This window comes from Pelophylax lessonae (assembly GCF_965119305.1).
Source record: "Pelophylax lessonae genome assembly, chromosome: 1".
Classification (NCBI taxonomy): Eukaryota; Metazoa; Chordata; class Amphibia; order Anura; family Ranidae; genus Pelophylax; species Pelophylax lessonae.
The window spans coordinates 121,636,260-121,654,528 of record NC_138768.1 but is presented as its reverse complement, the minus strand read 5'-3'; the positions used below and the strand labels follow the sequence as shown (position 1 = coordinate 121,654,528).

At 40.3% G+C, this 18,269-nt stretch overlaps 2 protein-coding genes across 2 annotated transcripts in view; both read left to right on the top strand.

Annotated features, from left to right (window-relative positions):
- The window catches only part of IPO11 (importin 11), a 926,630-nt gene that overhangs the window by 665,007 nt on the left and 243,354 nt on the right, over positions 1 to 18,269 (top strand). The gene's annotated exons all lie outside the window — the stretch shown is intronic.
- Positions 4,386 to 11,338, top strand: LRRC70 (leucine rich repeat containing 70). The gene is made up of 2 exons (XM_082270222.1): positions 4,386 to 4,513; positions 9,357 to 11,338. Exon 2 carries the CDS (start codon positions 9,368 to 9,370, stop codon positions 11,231 to 11,233), a length of 1,866 nt encoding a protein of 621 aa, XP_082126348.1. The 5' UTR covers positions 4,386 to 4,513; positions 9,357 to 9,367; the 3' UTR covers positions 11,234 to 11,338.

The window sequence follows — 18,269 nt, the reverse complement described above, 5'->3', positions numbered from 1 at the left end:
TCTCCAGACCCAAACCCTATTGAGCATCTGTGGGACATCCTCAAAGGGAAGGTGGAGAAGCTCAAGGTCTCTTAACATCCACCAGCTTTGTGATGTCGTCATGGAAGAGGACTTCAGTGGCAACCTGTGAAGCTCTGGTGAACTCCATGCCCAAGAAGGTTAAGGCAGTGCTAGAAAATAATGGTGGCCACACAAACTATTGACAATCTGGGCCCAATATGGACATTTTCACTTAGGGGTGTACTCACTTTTGTTGCCAGCATTTTAGACATTAATGGCTGTGTGTTGAATTATTTTGAGTGGACAGCAAATTTACACTGTTATACAAGCTGTACACTCACTACTTAACATTGTAGCAAAGTGTCTTTCTTCAGTGTTGTCACATGAAAAGATATAATAAAATATTTACAAAAACGTGATAGGTGTGTACTCCCTTTTGTTAGATACTGTAGCTATTAATGCTTTCTATAGCTTATGGTTCTCTGTAACATTTTCGTGTGGATCTATGTTCTCCAAGCATGAAGTGAGCTTTCGCTTTTAAAACCTAGTTTACATTATTTTATGTTGTTCATCTGTAATTTGCACTGTAGCAGGGAAAATATTTGATGAGCTCTTGTTAACGAGTGCTCTCTGCTCCATTGCTGAGTGCAGCAACAATGTATTCCTAAATCTTAGGATAATGTTCACATCAAGAAATTCATTTGCTCAGCTTGATACTTACACTGTAATTTACTGATTGATTCTCTGTGGGGTACAGTCAATAAATACTTACAGCATTGTTCAAAATAAGTTTCTTACCACAATATCTCAAAGGAATGAACTTGAAGCTGTGTTTGACAAAATAAGTTTCTTACCACAATATCTCAAAGGAATGAACCAAAAGCTGTTTGTCAAACCGCTGAAAGAAAAATATAGAACAGCAGAATTGCAGCTAAAGGAAGTCACTAAAAACACTTATGTAAGCGTTATTTGTAAGCATTCAAACATAGTCATGAATGAAATTGGTTTGCAAATAACAGACAGAAAAATTAACTTTAACTCGTTGGTGTCGACAGCGTGCAAATACGGGGCCTCTCAGCAGGTGGGCCTTGGTGCTGAGCGGCCACATATTTGCGTGCATAAACAGCTGTGCCGAGAGGGCACTCCCGACAGTTACTGGTGGCTAACAGAAGTATAATTAAAGAGGACTAGGTCCACAAGAGTTTCATCAAGGAGGAACAGACCAGTATAATTAAATCAATACAAAAATCTTTATTAGAAACTACAAATGCTAGATATTCTTCCTCCACCATAACCAATATTAAAAATGACAACGTTGTCACCACAGACAGGCAGCTGCAATAGACACCCTTCCATCCACACACATACAAAATGGATGTAAGTGATAAACAGGGCAATTCAGTTTTTGGAGATGGACAATATTCACTCAGTACACAAAAGCAGGTCTGCTTGGGAAAACAATGGAAAGCCTATCCAAAAGAACCAAAGCCGTAAACGCATAGAGATGGGACCAGGGGAATGTTGGGTGTGGGGACCTGGTCTAATCCCTTGGGTAGTTGATGAAGGTGAATCAGACCCTCATTCAATTAGTTCAAAGTTCTGTGCTTTAACCAGTTGCCGACCGCTTACGTTATATTAACAGTGGTAAGCTGGCTCCCACAGGCAGAACGACATAGGTATACGTCGCTTGTCTGAAGGCCGCTAAGGGGCGAGTGCGCGCCGCTGCCGACGCGCTCCCGCTCCTGATCGTCAGTGGGAAAGCTGATGCGGGTGTCAGGCGGCTCCGATTGCCACCTGACACCCCCAATCTCTCCCCGCTGAGATAGGAGGACAGTCGGCTGATGTAAACACAGCTGACCGTCCTCTCTGAAATGATCACCGAGCTCATGTGATCCTGCCATGTAGGATCGCATTTTTCTGTGATCATTTCACAAGCCCAACCCCCATACAGTTAGAATCACTCCCCTAGGGTCACATTTAAACCTTTGATCACCTATACTGTTAACCCCTTCCCCGCCAGTATCATTATTACAGTAGCAGTGCCTATGTTAAGCACTGATTACAGTAGTAATGTCACTGGTACCCCCAAAAGTGTCAAAAATGTCAGTTAGGGGTCCGATCTGTCCGCAGCAATGTCGCAGTCCCGCAAACAATCACAGATCGCTGCCATTACTAGTAAAAAAAAAAACATTAAAAATGACACAAATCTTTCCCGTAGTTAGTAGACGCGATAACTTTTGCGCAAATCAATCAAAATATGCTTATTGCGATTTTTTTTTTTAGCGAAAATATGTAGCAGAAAACAAATTGGCCTAAAATGTTAAAAAATTTTGATTTTCCAACTTTTTTTTTGAGCATGTCATAAATCAGAATGTGAAAATATAGTTTTTTTTTTTTTTTTCAAAATTGTCGCTCTTTTTTTGTTTATAGCGCAAAAAAATAAAAATCACACAGGTGATCAAATACCACCAAAAGAAAGCTCTATTTGTGGGAAAAAAAAGGAAGTAAATTTTTTTTGGGTACACCGTTGCATGACCGCGCAATTGTCTGTTAAATTAACGCAGTGCCAAATCAAAAAATAGGGCCTGGTCATTAAGGGGGCAAATCCTTCTGGTCCAGAAGTGGTTAAAGATGGTGTGGGTCTTCCACTCAATATGGGGTAGCACATAGGATAGTCCAAAGCAGGTGGGTGATGGATGACTGCGGAGACATGCGGTGTACAAACATGGAGGGGTATGCAAACATAGAGGTGCTAGAAATGCTGGATGGGGGTAGAATGCAAGTAAGTATGCAAGATAATGCTGATTGAAACAGTCTCAGCACTCCCCAGCAGTATGGATGGAGACACCAGAATGGTCCGGGAACAGCCTCAGATGCACCTTGATTGCCGCATCCACACACCTTCGAGTGTACCAGATTATTTAGTTATGGAAAGCCAGTCTGTAGACTCCGGTCTGTGTCAAGGCATCACAGATGCGATGACGTAACTCTGATGTGTTTCACTCGTCACATGAGCTAACGGAAAGCTCCAGAACGCTACTTGCGATGGGAGCTTTCTGACCATGTGATTGCTATGACAGCCAATCATGGTGACCACATGATCATAGACCCCCCCCCCCCGAATCCTAAACGCCAATGGATTTAAAAAGCACGTGTTGTGAAGACTTTGCCAAAAAAGGCAAGCAAAGGACTAGTCACCTGTACGCTTCCTGCAGCTTTTCCCCATTATTGACTTACCATGCCTTTTTCTGCAATGTGTCCCTGTGTGAAGGCAGCCATTTTGGTAGAACCAAGGATTTGATTCCTTATGCGTAAGAGGTTCCCCTTAAAGTGGAATCCACCCAAAAGGGGAAGTTCCACTTCTTTGCACCCCCCCCCCCACACTGCCACACTAGCACTTTTTTTGGGGGGGGGGAAGGTAGTAGGTACCTAAAACCTTGACTTACTGTTGCGGTCTGAGCCAGATGTTCGCAACCCCCCGTCCCCTCCTTCCCCAGTAGTCTTCTGGGACACATCACAGGTCCTAGAAGACTACAGGACCATTTAAAAGGTATAGTGAGGCTTGTGCATGCGCAGTAGGAAACCAACTGTGAAACTGCAAGGCTTCTCCACCTGTTTCCCTTACTTGTTATGCTGGCGCCTGCACCCGAAGCCGTTTGATGAATCGGTTGGAGTGAGGACATCGCTGGATCCCTAGACATTACTTTTAACTGCTGACTTTTCATTTTTTTGGGGGAGCCTAGTGCTCCTCTTTGAGGATTGGCCACCTGGTGACTGTGTGGGGAAAAAACACATCAATAGAGGTTGAGAACTTTACGTCCATAAAATTAATAAAGCATAAATATCAATGTGTCTGTCTGCAGCTATTCAGGTACAACTTTTTTCCATCAAGGAGAACAGTTAGCAGCAGAGTGGCGATATATATAAATGTTATGAGATTTGGCCATAAGTAACAGGGTTACTTTATTAAGGCCCCACTGCAGTGCAAACAGAGTACCAAAAATAGACTTTGCATACCCATGACAAAGTGTGCCCCAAGATGTGAGCATGTATGCACATTTCAGACATGCACAGTGAAAGAAAGCAGAGCAAAATGTATGGAGATGTTTGTGGATTCATGTCTGGCAATTAAAACCCATCTCTACCCCAATCTTTGCAATCCTTTTATTTTTTTTCAACATCGTACTTGGTTCTACCAATTGAATAACAATGATCTGCAGTTAAACATAAGCACAGTTATAGAAGTTAGGAGATTTTTTTTTTTCTTTAACAAAGTTAACTAACAAGGATGGGAAGACTTCCTGCATGCTACTTCCTGTATCCATGGTAACCTTTTACATTCTATCCGGCTCCATTAACCAATGGGGAGTAAGGCATTTCCTGCATAACAATTCAGTGTTTGGGAAAAAAAAAAAGATCATGAGCTAGACACTAAAACGAATTTGCTCCCAGGCGGTATCAACTAAACAAAATAAATTGCAAATTTACTTCTAAAATGACAATCCTCCTTGGGGTAAGACAACTTTTTGGTTTTCTTATTTGGCAGCATGGTGTGTGTGTGTTGTGTGTGTGAAGGTCAGGTTTGTAAGATAGATAGGCAGGAAACTTTCTAAAAGTACATCTAATAGCTTCTGCACTTGGGAAGATTTTTGCTATTAATTCTGTTCATTTTCTGTTCACTCAGTCTGTTCACGGACTTCTGGAATCTTTGTTGCGTTAGTAGTAGTAACATGTCTAAAATTAATATATATTAGTTTTATATAAAAATGATTGAATAAATTGTATATACTGTATGTATTAACAAAGAAGATAAAAGTAATGCACACTTATAAATAATATAATCTAGAAATTGGGACAGAAATATCAAGAATGCAAAGGATTCCTAAAATATAGTTTCTGTACAAAACAAAAAACTGCATCAGTAGCATTCCCTTTTTCTTAGCTTTATTGGGTTAAATGTGGTTGTTCATTGTATTCTTTAATATAAGATAATTTATGTTATTCATTAATACTAGTTAGTTTAGTTATTTCTCTGCTATTAAAAATGTATGATTTTTTTTGGCCTTAGACAAAACATACGGATTTAGTGCTAAAAAAGTTGGAAGTACAGAAGGGAAGAAAGTAATAGGCTAATCCGTTTAAAAATGATGCTACTTAATTCTGTGTTTTACAAGAGCTGCAAGTAACATGATAGAGTGAATTACATTCATTTTTTATGTTTCATTTATTTTACACCTCTCCAAGTTTTTTATTAACTGCATGCCTAACAGCAACCCTCTTTTCATACTGTGTTCTAAAACTGTTTTTTTTTTTTTTTTTCCCCAACGGCTATTTTGCTCCGTTATTAGACTGGAACTCCAACAGGGGCACAAATAGTAATAGAATCAAGTGTTTTTAGCAGAATGTGAAAGAGTTTGTACCTCTGCCAAGTCTTTTATATTTTAACTTTGTTTGCGGACATTGGGAAAGCAAGGGAGGGGGCAATCTCCATGGAGGCACAGTAATAAGAACCTGACCAAGGTTCTCACCCTTTCCTTCTCTTAGTTGTGCTTTAAATTTTCAAGTTAATGTACAGGGCTGCATTTAACATTAATATCGTTTTTAAATTACCTTTGAGAGTATAGGGTATGTCTAGTGAGAACATTTTAGGTTATTACTGTAATGCTTTGAATTTGATTTTAATTGTACGTTTCCATATATTTGTTACTGTGTTAGATACAGAGTTTCTTAGACTTGTTAGATTCAGAGTTTTTTAGACTTCGAATGAAATAGCTGTTAAAATATCATTCACACAGGTATAAATTATTTGTAACAAGTCGGCTTACTCAGAGACTTGCAGTGTGTGTAGGAGTACTAAAGCACAACCATTGTGTAGTACTGTAATGCAAAAAGCAAAGTCTAAGCATGTAATGAGGAATTATGGCTGCCCTTATAGGCATATATGATTTTAAACTATTGTGGGGGATTAGACTCTAGGCAGAGGCGAGACATCCAGTTTCCTAAACAAAACCAGTGGTTTATTCAAGCCAAACATTACTTAAATGGTAAGGCATCTAGCCATAAAACAAAGTCCATAAAAAAAAAAAAAAAAAAGGTTGCTCAAGTAAGCCTTATGAAGTCCATGCAGAACAGTGTCACTTGATCAGTTTTCTTTCTGGGAACAGCAGCAGTTGATCCAGCAGTTCTTGTCGCCCTGACAGATTCAGATCCAACAGTTTGTACTATCACAGCCATTTATGTCTCTCTGAGCTGAGATACACACACACTCTTTGACACTCAGCTAGGTCCAGCTGTCCTAATAAGGATTTGTCCAGCAACAACTGAAATGGCATCCACTAAATTGGGGCTGTGTCCCTCCCAGAAACTCTGTATTTAACAGGATGGGGTGCGTTCCCCAAAGCACCTAAGCCAATGGTATTAAACCTAAAACATAACCTTTATTAATATTCAAATATAATGTGTATATGAATGTATATGTACCCACTTTAGGGGGAGGTATAGAGTGCCTCTAGGGGTATAAAAGAGTATGCAGTAGTCACTAAACCGATTCTTTCTTATGCTCTTGTTCAGCTTCAATAACTAAATGTCCTTTAGTAATAAAGTCACACTACCTGTATTACTTGTACTGATGATATGGTAGGCTGACTTAGGAAACTCTCATACAAGATGGTCACGCTGCCTACCTATCTACAATCTTAGGGCTACAAGATTGTGGAATTCTCTACCACAAGAGGTGGTTTCTGCGGGTAGTATGGTGGCTTTCAAAAGACTATTAGACGTACATCTCAAGGATCAGAACATTCAGGGGTATGTGAGATGATTACAGCCACACACACCTACACAGGTTGAACTGGATGGACTGTTGTCTTTATTCAACCTCACCTACTATGTAACTATGTACCTAGGCTCTTTTTAAAGTAATCACAGGATCTAAGCTTGTGTTCAACTCCAAATTCCGTAAGGTCCTTTGGTATTAAGATCACCCAGCCTATATCACTTGTGCTAGCAGTACATTCAAGTTAGTCACACTGCCTCCGCTGATATACCCTTACTTGGCTGAATCTACTGGATACTTCAAAGATCACACTGCCTGTAAAGCTCACTTGCTGATGATGGCATCTCTCAGAATGCCACCAGAGAACTCCCTCCCCACAAAAAAAAAAAAAAATGCAACTCCCAAAATCTCAAATAAGTGCTCCCAACTGAATTGACCTACATGTTTTGCCTAGAGGAAGGCTTTGTCAAGGTTATAGTGCAAATTTAGTGCATGGATAAAAAAAAAATCCCCACATGGCAGCAAATCATTTTTATTGTTTCATTTACATTCACTTTACGTTCACACACAATCTTTTTTTTTAAATATTAATAAAGGTTATGTTTTATGTTTAATACCATTGGCTTAAGTGTGTTGGGGAACGCATTCCTGTCCTTTTAAGTATTTTGATTGGCAAGAAAGTATTTTGTTTATATGTATGTAAGGCATTGGATAAGGAAATGTATATGTTTTTTCTGCCTCCCAGAAAATCAGAATCCCAGTAAAATCAGCTTCTATTACACATTTTGTAAAATACCACAAGGTAAACAAACTATATTCATTAGTCTTTCCCCTTACAACAGGTATTTAACCCCTTCCCGTCCACCCTGGCATCCCTTTAAACACTTAACCCCCGGAGGTTTTGGCTGCTCAAAGACCAGGGCCTATTTTGCGATTTGGCACTGCGTGACTTTAACGGACAATTGCGCGGTCGTGCGCGCTGTACCCAAAATTGACGTCCTTTTTTTCCCACAAACAGGGCTTTCTTTTGGTGGTATTTGATCACCTGTGCGATTTTTTTATTTTTTGCGCTATAAACAAAAAAAAATAGCGTCAATTTTAAAAAAAATAACAATTTTTTTCCATATTTTTTATATGAAATTCCCCCAAAAAAATGTAAAAATCCAAATTTTTAACATTTTAGGCCAATTTGTTTTCTGCTACATATTTTTGGTAAAAAAAAATCGCAATATTGATTGGTTTGCACAAAAGTTATTGCGTTTACGTTTAAGGGAAAGATTTATGTCATTTTTTTTAACTAGTAATGGCGGCGATCTGCGATTTTTTTTTTTTGCGGGACTTCAACATTGCGGCGGAAAGATCGGACCCCTGATTAACATTTTGACACTTTTGGGGGTACCAGTGACATTACTACAGTAATCAGTGCTATACATATGCACTGTTACTGTAAACATGACACTGGCAGGGAAGGGGTTAACTTTATTTGTGATCAAGGGGTTAAGTGTGTCCCTAGGGGCGAGATTGTAACTGTAAAGGGCGTGGCTTGTGATGTAACCACAGAGACATACGATCCTACATAGCAGGATCGTATAGTCTCTGCAGTTACACCAGGGAGAATGACAGGCGGCTTTGTTTACCTCAGCCGCCTGCCTTTCTCCCTCTCCAGCGGGAGATCGCGAGTGGCCGGCGGACATCAGGGGGGTGGTCGTGAACGAGCGGGGGCGGGAGCGCGCCTTCGGCAGCGTGCGCTCGCCCCCTACAGGCTCCTGGGTGAGCGATGTAGTACTACGTCGCTTTGCCCAGGAGGGGCTGACTGCCGCAGTAAATATACTGTGGGCAGTCGGCAAACGGTTAATAGTTCAGAATGCCCTGAGGGGGGGGGGCCTGGAAGGATTTGCAATCATGTGACCACTGTCACATGATTGGAATCCAGTCATGCAGACTACAGATATGTAGCTGGAATTGAGAGCTGTCTGTGTTGAGATCGCACAGTGAGCTCCCTTTCAGCGCATAAGCAACAACCGCACAGCATTGCATATGTGGGGTGTGTGGGCATTAAAGTCCACCATTTTGCCACCTTACATATGTGTCAGCATGTCGTAAAAGAGATTAAGAACCCGTGGAGAAATGTATTCTCTATATCACGTTTTTCTTGCCAAACTGGCAGGGTTTGCAAACACCATGTTACACTATACAGTGAAACAGCGTTTTTTTTTTTTTTTTTATACATGCACATTGAGTTAATCATTTTATTTATAAAATATAATGAAAAACTTGAAATGGTAATTTTTTTAAAGCAAGCATCTGTATATTGGTACTCTCTATTTTTCCAGTCATTAGATCATGCATGTTCTGCATATTACATAATTATTTTATTCTTACTCTTGTGGGAAAACATATGGAATTGGTGGCCAAAATATTTGATAGCATTCATATATTGTGTATCGATAAAGCCGGCTTTTCAAGAAGTACAATTTATAAAACAGACAGAATAATATTTTCCACAGGTAACAGAACATGAAAAGAATTATTTTTTGTAAGTGGTTTACTTGTTATAACTGTTTGTTTTGCTTTTTGCTAGCCACAGCAATTATGAGCAGCAAACAAAGGTGCGTATATGGATCAGAAAACATCCTCACCCCACTGCAAGTCTCTTTGTGTAGCTATGTCTTTCTGATACTTTTGCAGAAGCTGGTCTTTTGCTGTCCCACTGTTTGCCAGAGCTGCACGGAGAAGCAGGTTAGTTGCCGCAGCTTGGGCCTAGCTGCTATACCCAGAAACTTTCCAAAAACAGTGACTCTCCTTTATTTAAGTGGCAATAACCTTACCAATATACTTCCTAATGAGCTAAAAGAACATACAGAGCTTGCTGTACTGTATTTGAACAATTCAAGCATTTTATACATCCATCCTAAAGCCTTTACTTCCCTAAGAAAACTCTACTACTTGTATCTCAACGGTAACTACATTCATCGCTTAGATGCTGGACTATTTGATGGGCTCTTCAATCTCCACTATTTGCATCTTCAACAAAATCAGATTGATGTCCTTCCTCAAGGGTTATTTGACCAGTTGAAAGCAGTCCGATATCTGTATCTTCAGAACAACAAACTTCGTGTCCTCGGCAGTGATATATTCTTTGGGATGGTTAAGCTACACACTCTAAATTTAGCCAACAACAATATCTCACGGATATCTGACACAGCCTGGCGTCAATTAGACAACCTTGAAATTTTAAACCTTGACAGCAACCATTTAATTCAAGTACCTTCCAATGCTCTGGGATTACTCAAAGGTCTTAAAAAACTTTCACTGTCCAATAACCAGCTTGAATCAATACACAGTTTTGCTTTCCAAGGTCTTTATTCATTGCAATATTTGTTTTTAAATAGTGCCAACATCAAAACCATTAGTAACAGGGCTTTTAGTGGACTTGGTAATCTTAAACAACTAAGCTTAAGTCGAAATGGGCTGTGGACCCTTGATTCGAAAACTCTCACTCACCTGACTCATTTGGTAAACCTGCAGCTGGACCATAATGGCATAGCCTCTATTGCGGATGATACATTTGAAGAAATGGGGCCGTCTCTAAAAGTTCTCAACCTTGCATTTAATAAATTGACATCTATGCAGCCTACAGTGCTTCAGCATTTGATCTCTTTAAACTATTTGTTGGCAAGTTATAATCCTTGGCACTGTGGGTGCAATTTGTTGGGCCTCAGAAGTTTTCTGTTGTCTTCATCGTATAAATTTAGTATTCATTGTGAAACTCCACCACAACTGCAGAAACGACCACTGGGTAATGTGAAATTTTCTGAGTTTAAGAATTGTGTTTTTACTACAACAGATACTCCACCCAAAAAGGGTTCTCAGGCTACAACTGAAGTCATGTACAGCCATATGAAAAGTGCCACATATGAACCACTTTTTAGTTCTCAAAGTATAGATTTAATATTTTCTGCTGGATCGCCATCCCCTGGATTAAATGTCAGTAATACTCAGAGTAACACCACACAGAGCACTGATGAGCAGTCACCTGAGGATATACTTCCTCTTCCTCCAGTAAATTTTACCAAGGACAGAGAACGTTTTCTGCCACCAGACATAGTTACAGTGTCCCTTAAACCCATTGTGATTTGCCAACAAAAAGCCCAAAGTCTGAATCATTCTTTTTATATTTTACTCTTATTTTTCATACTTTCTTGTGTGGCCATTGTAGTTCTAACATTTAAAATAATTCAACTGAAGAGAAAACTCAGAACTCCTGAAAGCCAGGTAGACAGTGTGCTAGAATATTATAGTTGTTATCAGTCTGGAAGGTACCAGATGACAGATCATTTTCGGATTTCACCTCTAAACCCTTTGCCGGGTCCTGAAATTGACTTGATAAGACCACTTAAACAGTCCCCTCCAGATGCTCAGACTCAAGTCATCTTGTTTGAACACTCCGCCCTTTAGAATCTGTTGAGATGGACAAAAGGAAATCTTACAGTATCATTACTTAGGTTTGTTATTTGTGATGGCTATTCATTCTGTTAACTGTATTTTCTTCTTCTAATCCTTTGTTTCTATTTAAATAACATAAAATAATTTCAGGACAAATTGTATGTACATGCAAAAATTGAGACATGATCTGAGATATAGTGGTGCCACATCCCATAATGTGAATGAACAAAAATGAGGGGGAAAAACCAACCCCCCCCCCAAAGATAGTAGGACTTTATAGACATCCACTAGTTAATCTCACAAAAACACATACAATCTTTCATATTGTAAATACATACAAAATTTATTGGTATAAAATGACATAAAAACCATCGCAAAGATGAGTATGCACAACAGTGCAACAGCATGCTCCTGAACCAGAAGAAACCGTATGTGGTCCAACAAATAGCAGGGTCTGTGTCTACCATAAAGATGGCCGACTGCCTACGCCCGGATCAAAAGGGTTCTAATGTGCAAATATACCCAAGAAATCACTACACGTTTCTCTATACAGCTTCTTCAGGGTATCCCATTGGCGCTAGGAGACATTGCATAATGAGTATACATTCTATAGTATACAAAAATATATATAAAAATATTTTGAACAACGATTGTACATAATACATGTTTGATTTACATTTCATTTGCTATTTTAATTCCTTTTCAGCATTAGTATATGCTTTAATCCCGGGTTTGAGGGAGAGACAGGGCACACCCAGGATACAAAAAAAAAAAATCATGGGTGTGCCCTGTCTCTCCCTCAAACCCAGGAATAAAGCATATACTAATGCTGAAAATGAATTAAAATTGTAAATGTAAATCAAACATGTATTATGTACAATCGTTGTTCAAAATATTTTTATATGTATTTATGTAATGAATTCTATGTTTTTGATGAGTATTTTTGTATACTATACAATGTATACTTATTATGCTATGTCTCCTAGTTCCAATGGGATCCCTAAAGAAGCTGTATAGCGAAACGCGTATATTTGCACATTAGAACCCTTTTGATCTGAGCATAGGAGGTCGGCCATCTTTATGGTACTCAGACACAGACCCTGCTATTTGTCAGACCACATACGGGTTCTTCTGGTTCAGGAGCATGCTGTTGCACTGTTGTGCATACTCATCTTTGTGATGGTTTTTATGTAATTTTATACCAATACATTTTGTATGTATTTACACTGTAAAAGATTGTATGCTTTTTATGAGATTAACTAGTGGATGCCTAAAAAAGTCCTACTATCTTTGGGGGTAGTCTTTCCCCCTCATTTTTGTTCATTTTAGGACAAATTACAAAACGCATAATGAAGTTAATTGTCTAGCATATTTTCTGTAATCATGTTATTTACTGTACAGTATAAAAAGTAAAAAACTAAGGTGACCAGCGCTATGGAATATCTTAAATGTAATAAAATATATAAATACAGGTGTAAGCAGCCACAAACCCGCCCCTGGAAGACCAGGAGTGCAATTTATGTGAGGAGAGAGGAGTTTGTATATGGCGCTACCTGTTTGAGCAGTTTTTCCAAAATGGGATAGTGACCCCCACACAAAATGTGTATGCACTAAAAAAATATCGCAGTGATAGGTGAAGTGCTAAAAGGACTAGTGGAGGGGGTGGATATTAGGAGGGAGTATATCTACTATATACTCCTGGCCCAGAAGAGGGAAATAGGGTGAGAGTGTTACCTATTGGTCTCGCTGATTCAGGCACCTTACTCACCATTACCTTGTTTTAAAATCACCCACTCACGGTTTTATAGCACTTGGAGGGTGTTTTATATTGCTTCGCTTATTGTCAGTGACATAATTTTAACCACTGCTGTTCACTATAACTGTATGTTTGTACATTTTTCACTGGCACTGCCATCAGTCAATAAATATTTATGACACTTTGTGCACTTTTTATTTATTGATTTTATCTATATGAGCAGTTATTAATACTATCTATTCTGCACTGTGCACTTTGTCTCTGGGGGGTGCATGTCAATCCACCCCCTCCACTAGTCTTTTTAGCACTTCACCTATCACTGCGATATTTTTTTAGTGCATACACATTTTGTGTGGGGGTCACTATCCCCTTTTGGAAAAACTACTCAAACAGGTAGCGCCATATACTGTTCAGTATGTCCCCTACATACATACCTTCAAGTTGAAAACTTTCAAAAATGCAAACATGTGTTTGCATTGTTTTTTAATTTTTCATTCAACTAAGCGGGCTGATTGAAAAATAACTGACAGATTGCCATACCAACACAAGCAATGTTGGTGCAGCGTTCTCCCCTGCTGTGCTTTTGTGTTCTGACAGGAGGACCCTGCCTGTCAGAACACACTGATCACTGCTTGCAGCCTTGGTCTGCACGCACTGATCTGGCTGGCTTCCCTCCTCTGCCTCCCCCATCTGCTTCAGGTGCTGCAGGGGCTAAGGATGCACCGAAATATGCCCCCCCTGCCACTCCGACCCACCTCAATGGCCCCCGCCTCACTGATCCCTAGCATTATTGCCTTTCTCTCCCGACCACCTGAAGCTGCTGCTGTGGCACTCGGGCAAGATGTTAGAATAGAGTGCGGGGTGGGGAGTGGGGTATAGAGTGGAAGGGTGCTTGTTTAGCAACTCCCCTCCTTTGCTACAATGGACACAATCAGTGATCGCTACTGATCGCTCCTGTGTCCATTGATAACTGAGCATAGTAAGCAGTGTTTATTATGTGAACCTTTATGAATGAATATGAGTTTCTATATGGACTCCTTCATTTATTCATGTAATGTGCAGCTTAGGCTGCAGAGAAAGGGGCTGTCTTCAGTCATTCTCTGTCTCAAGAAATACATCAGGAGTCTCGCCAAAGCCTCTGCAACCCCCCCACCAAAAAATAAAAAATTGGAAAAAACAATTAAAACATGTTCACGAAGGGTGTACACATTGTACACCCCTGCAAGGCCATGTTTACCTGTACAGGGATGCACAGGTATTCCATACATCCCTGTGAAGGCAGTCCCTTTGATGTCATTTGGGAAGTAGCAACTGCATAAACACAGCCATTGCTCCCAATTTGAGATTCATGTGGGTCCGGATCCATGTCCCTGAGCTCATGGGGAGGTTGATTTACTTAAGGCAAATATACTGTGCACTTTGAAGTGCACTTGCTCTAGATCTGAGGGGGGGCTCTGCTGATTTCTATCCTCCAATCATGTGCAAGCAAAATTGCTGTTTTTTATTCTCCTTGCATGTGATTAAGTATTCTTTGCAAAGCAAAGCTTTACCTCATTTACTAAGCTCTGGAGCAAGTGCATAGTGCATTTACCTTTAGTAAATCAACCCCACTGTCTGCGTTTTGGGGTCATACACCCACACGGTTGTCAGATTGGGAGCAGCGGCTATGCCCGTGCAGCCGTTGCATCCCAATTGACGTTCAGTAAATAGGACTGCCTGCACGGGGATGGATGGAACACCTGTGCATCCCCGTGCAGGTAAACACGGCCCTCCATGGACATACACTTTAGTATGCCTTATTATGTGAATGATGCCTTAGTAGCAATTTAGCAGGAATTTTGTAGTTGTGTGTTTGTGTGCACTAATAATGATTTAATGTATTTTTTGTGAAAATAGTGATTTGATGAACATTTGCGCAATTATTGCAGGGCCCAAAAAATCAGTAGCACATTTTTTTTTTTTTATTCTACAGGTCGTATGCTTTCAGAAAGTATATGGTTTGGGGGGTCTTTTACAAACTCTGAAAGCTAAAATAAAAAGCATAAATAATGAAAACCTCCAGATTTTTTGTAATTTAAGTACTATTGCATACCTTCAGTTTTCACCATTTCACAAAAAGGTGCGATTTAAAATTGACAAATATTTGTTATTTATTAACTAAATACAGTTTTAACTTTTATATTTAGTAGGGAGCTAATAGACACCAATATTGCTAGTTTCACTTTTATTGCATTAAAAGTTTACTACTCTCTTTGACCTGGATATTAGCAACTAGCCTCGTGGCACCTCCATACAATGGTTATTCGGTTATCTAGGTCTGCATTCAGTTCTCCCCCCAAGAGGACATACCTGTGCCGGACCCCTCGGTACTTATCCTGGTGCTCTGGGACTTTGGGATGGTATCTTCCGTCCCCCTGATACCGGCCCTAAGTTGGATGCCAGTGGGACGGGAGGACTTCCCTAGCTATGCCCGACGAGCTCCCATGTCAACCGTTAGTCATCGTACCTTCTTCCATTGGGGTCCCTTGATAATCTATATATCTGACAGGGTCTCCGATGCAATCCAATTTTTACACCATTGCTCGATATTAAATGTACTTTATCTGCTATGAAAATGGACCACTGTTCTCTTTTTTGTGACTTTACTTTTTCCATTCATGACCACTGTTGCCTTACTGTATGCCTTCTTGTTTTACTGTTTTATTAAATAAATAAAGAATTAAAAAAAAAAAAAGTTTACTACACCTCAAATAAGGACCTAAATCAACTGATTGTCACTGATACATTTGAAGAAGCAGTATGCTTACCTGTATTATATGTGGGCTCAGAAGGCTGACAGGGGCTGCAAAGGAGGGCTCAAAATCTACTTGGCTTGGTCACTTGTTTTAGATATAATGGTCTACCAGTGGTGTTTATGGTTTTAGATTTAGTGGCCTTTCAGTATAATAAACCAATGATCTTTGTATTTATGTGTAAAAAGTAACATGGTATTTTTTATCTGTGTTTGGGGTTGTTGTAGTAAGAATATCAATGCTGTTGTGGTGCTTTACAAAAATGTCTCCTCTGCCACCCTCCTGTCTGGGTTAACGTTACCTTACCAATGGTTTGGCACCCTAGAGCTGAGATTGTCATGCAGTCTCATGCTTTATGTACCAGTGCACTGCCTTTGGTTTGGGTTAAGTATAATACAGAAGTGGTTAATTTATTGTTGGGGGGCGGGGGGTTAGGTTATGGCTTAGTTTAAAGTGCACCTGTGGCCAGTCTATGTATGTGTGAATAAGAGGTAAAATATTTTTAAAACAAACCATTCCTGCCCTCTCTAGCTTCTTGAATTGCAACATGTCTTAAAGGTGATGAACAGCCAAAGCTTGGATCACTACTTTTATTTTATCACTAGTAATATCGTTTAGGGCTAAAACACAAAGTGGGTTCTATATTAATAAAATAAACCTGCCTGCTCGCAGTGTTCTGTAGAATGTACACTGCCAGTGGAGCTGCCAACATAGCTTCAGCTCATCTGGTGTGAACAAGCTCATAGAAAAACACTCAAGATTGCAAAAACCATGTTGTAAACTTTGACAATGTATTTCTTCACATTGTTCATAGATTCAGAGATGAACAAGTGCTTTTTTTTAACCACTTCCCGCCTGCCCTATAGGCGATTGACGGTGGGAATGTGATTGCATTATCCTGACTGGACGTCATATGACGGCGGCAGGATAATGGGGGGGGGGGGCACGCAGAGTGGTGATCGGTGCTGAGGAGTGTCACTCTGACACACCGCATCTCCGATCTCGGTAAAGAGCCTACTGACGTAGGCTCTTTACCATGTGACCAGATGTGTCCAATCACAGCTGGTCACATAGTAAATAGGAAGTGCCGTTGATCGGCTTTCCTTAGTTCATGCCTGACAGGCACGAGTATAGGAGAGCCGATCGGGGGCTCTCCTGACAGGGGGGGGGGGTCTGCACTGGTAATCAGGGCATTGATTACCAGTGCAGATCATTAGGGGGGGTGCCACTAGAGCCACCAGGGATGCCCACCCATGACCCCAGGGATGCCCACCATGGCCACCAGGGTTGGCAATCAGGGCTCAGGGAGCCCACCAGTGCCCTCCCCATTAGTGCTGCCCGCCAGTGCTCTCCCCATCAGTGCTGCCCACCAGTGCCCATCATTGCCATCTATCAGTGCGCCCCACCAGTGCCCATTATTGCCCATCAGTGCCACCTATCAGTGCCCATCAGTGCCACCTATCAGTGCCCACCAATGCTGCATATCAGTGCTACCTATCAGTGCCACATATCAGTGCCCATCAGTGCTGTCTATCAGTGCCACCCCATCAGTGCCTCCTCATCAGTGCTCATCAGTGCAGGAAAAAACTTATCTATTTACAAAATTGTATAACATTAACAAAAAAAACGTATTTTTTTTTTCAAACATTTCTGTCTTTTTTTATTTGTTCAGCAAAAAAGAAATTTTTTTGCGGTGATCAACTACCACCAAAAGAAAGCTCTATTTGTGGGTAAAAAATGACATAAATTTGGTTTAGGTGCAGCATTGCCTGACCGCGCAATTGTCATTCAAAATGCAACGGCGCCAAAAGCTGAAAATTCGCCTGGGCAGGAAGAGGGTGAAAGTGCCCTGTATTGAAGTGGTTAAAGTGCGTTTACTGCTTGTTTAGAATATTTAAATATTATAATTTGCATAATCTCAGCACAGGTTCACTTGAATGCGTTTGTTACCCCAACACTTCATATGTGCCTGCTGTACCATGTACTTGTATGAGAAAGTATCCACTTCTCTTTGTATTGCTTCTTTCATGTGAAATCCCTGGTGTTCCTGCCAGTCCTTCTGCTTTCCTATTAAAAACTGACCACACTAGGCAGGAGAGCACACCCTGGCCCGTTCTCTAGCTATTCTAGGAACTCATTGTACTCTCCTCCAATGATCAGATTTGTCCTGAAATGCCCCTGCTGCACAGCCAGTCACTCTCCAGCCCAGTGTGCTGCTTCTCCTCTCAACCCGCCCCCCCCCCCGCCCAGCTCTTATGCAGCTGTCAACAGAGGGAATGTGATCTTTTTTTTTTTTTTAAAGGTATTTATAGTGTTTTTGTTATATCTATACAAAATTGTTTGCCTTTTATTGCTATTTTAAACTAAATGGGTTTATTTACAAGGTGATAATTTACAATCACTTTTAAGTACGAGCAGGAGGTTGAGTTTGACTATGTATTAGGACTAGGGTGTGAGTTAAGTTTAAGTGTTGGTGGAAACTTTAGTATTTAGATGTTAG

Excerpts from the sequence above, each read along its gene's own strand:
- LRRC70 (XM_082270222.1), top strand. The coding sequence starts at position 9,368 with ATGAGCAGCAAACAAAGGTGCGTATATGGATCAGAAAACATCCTCACC.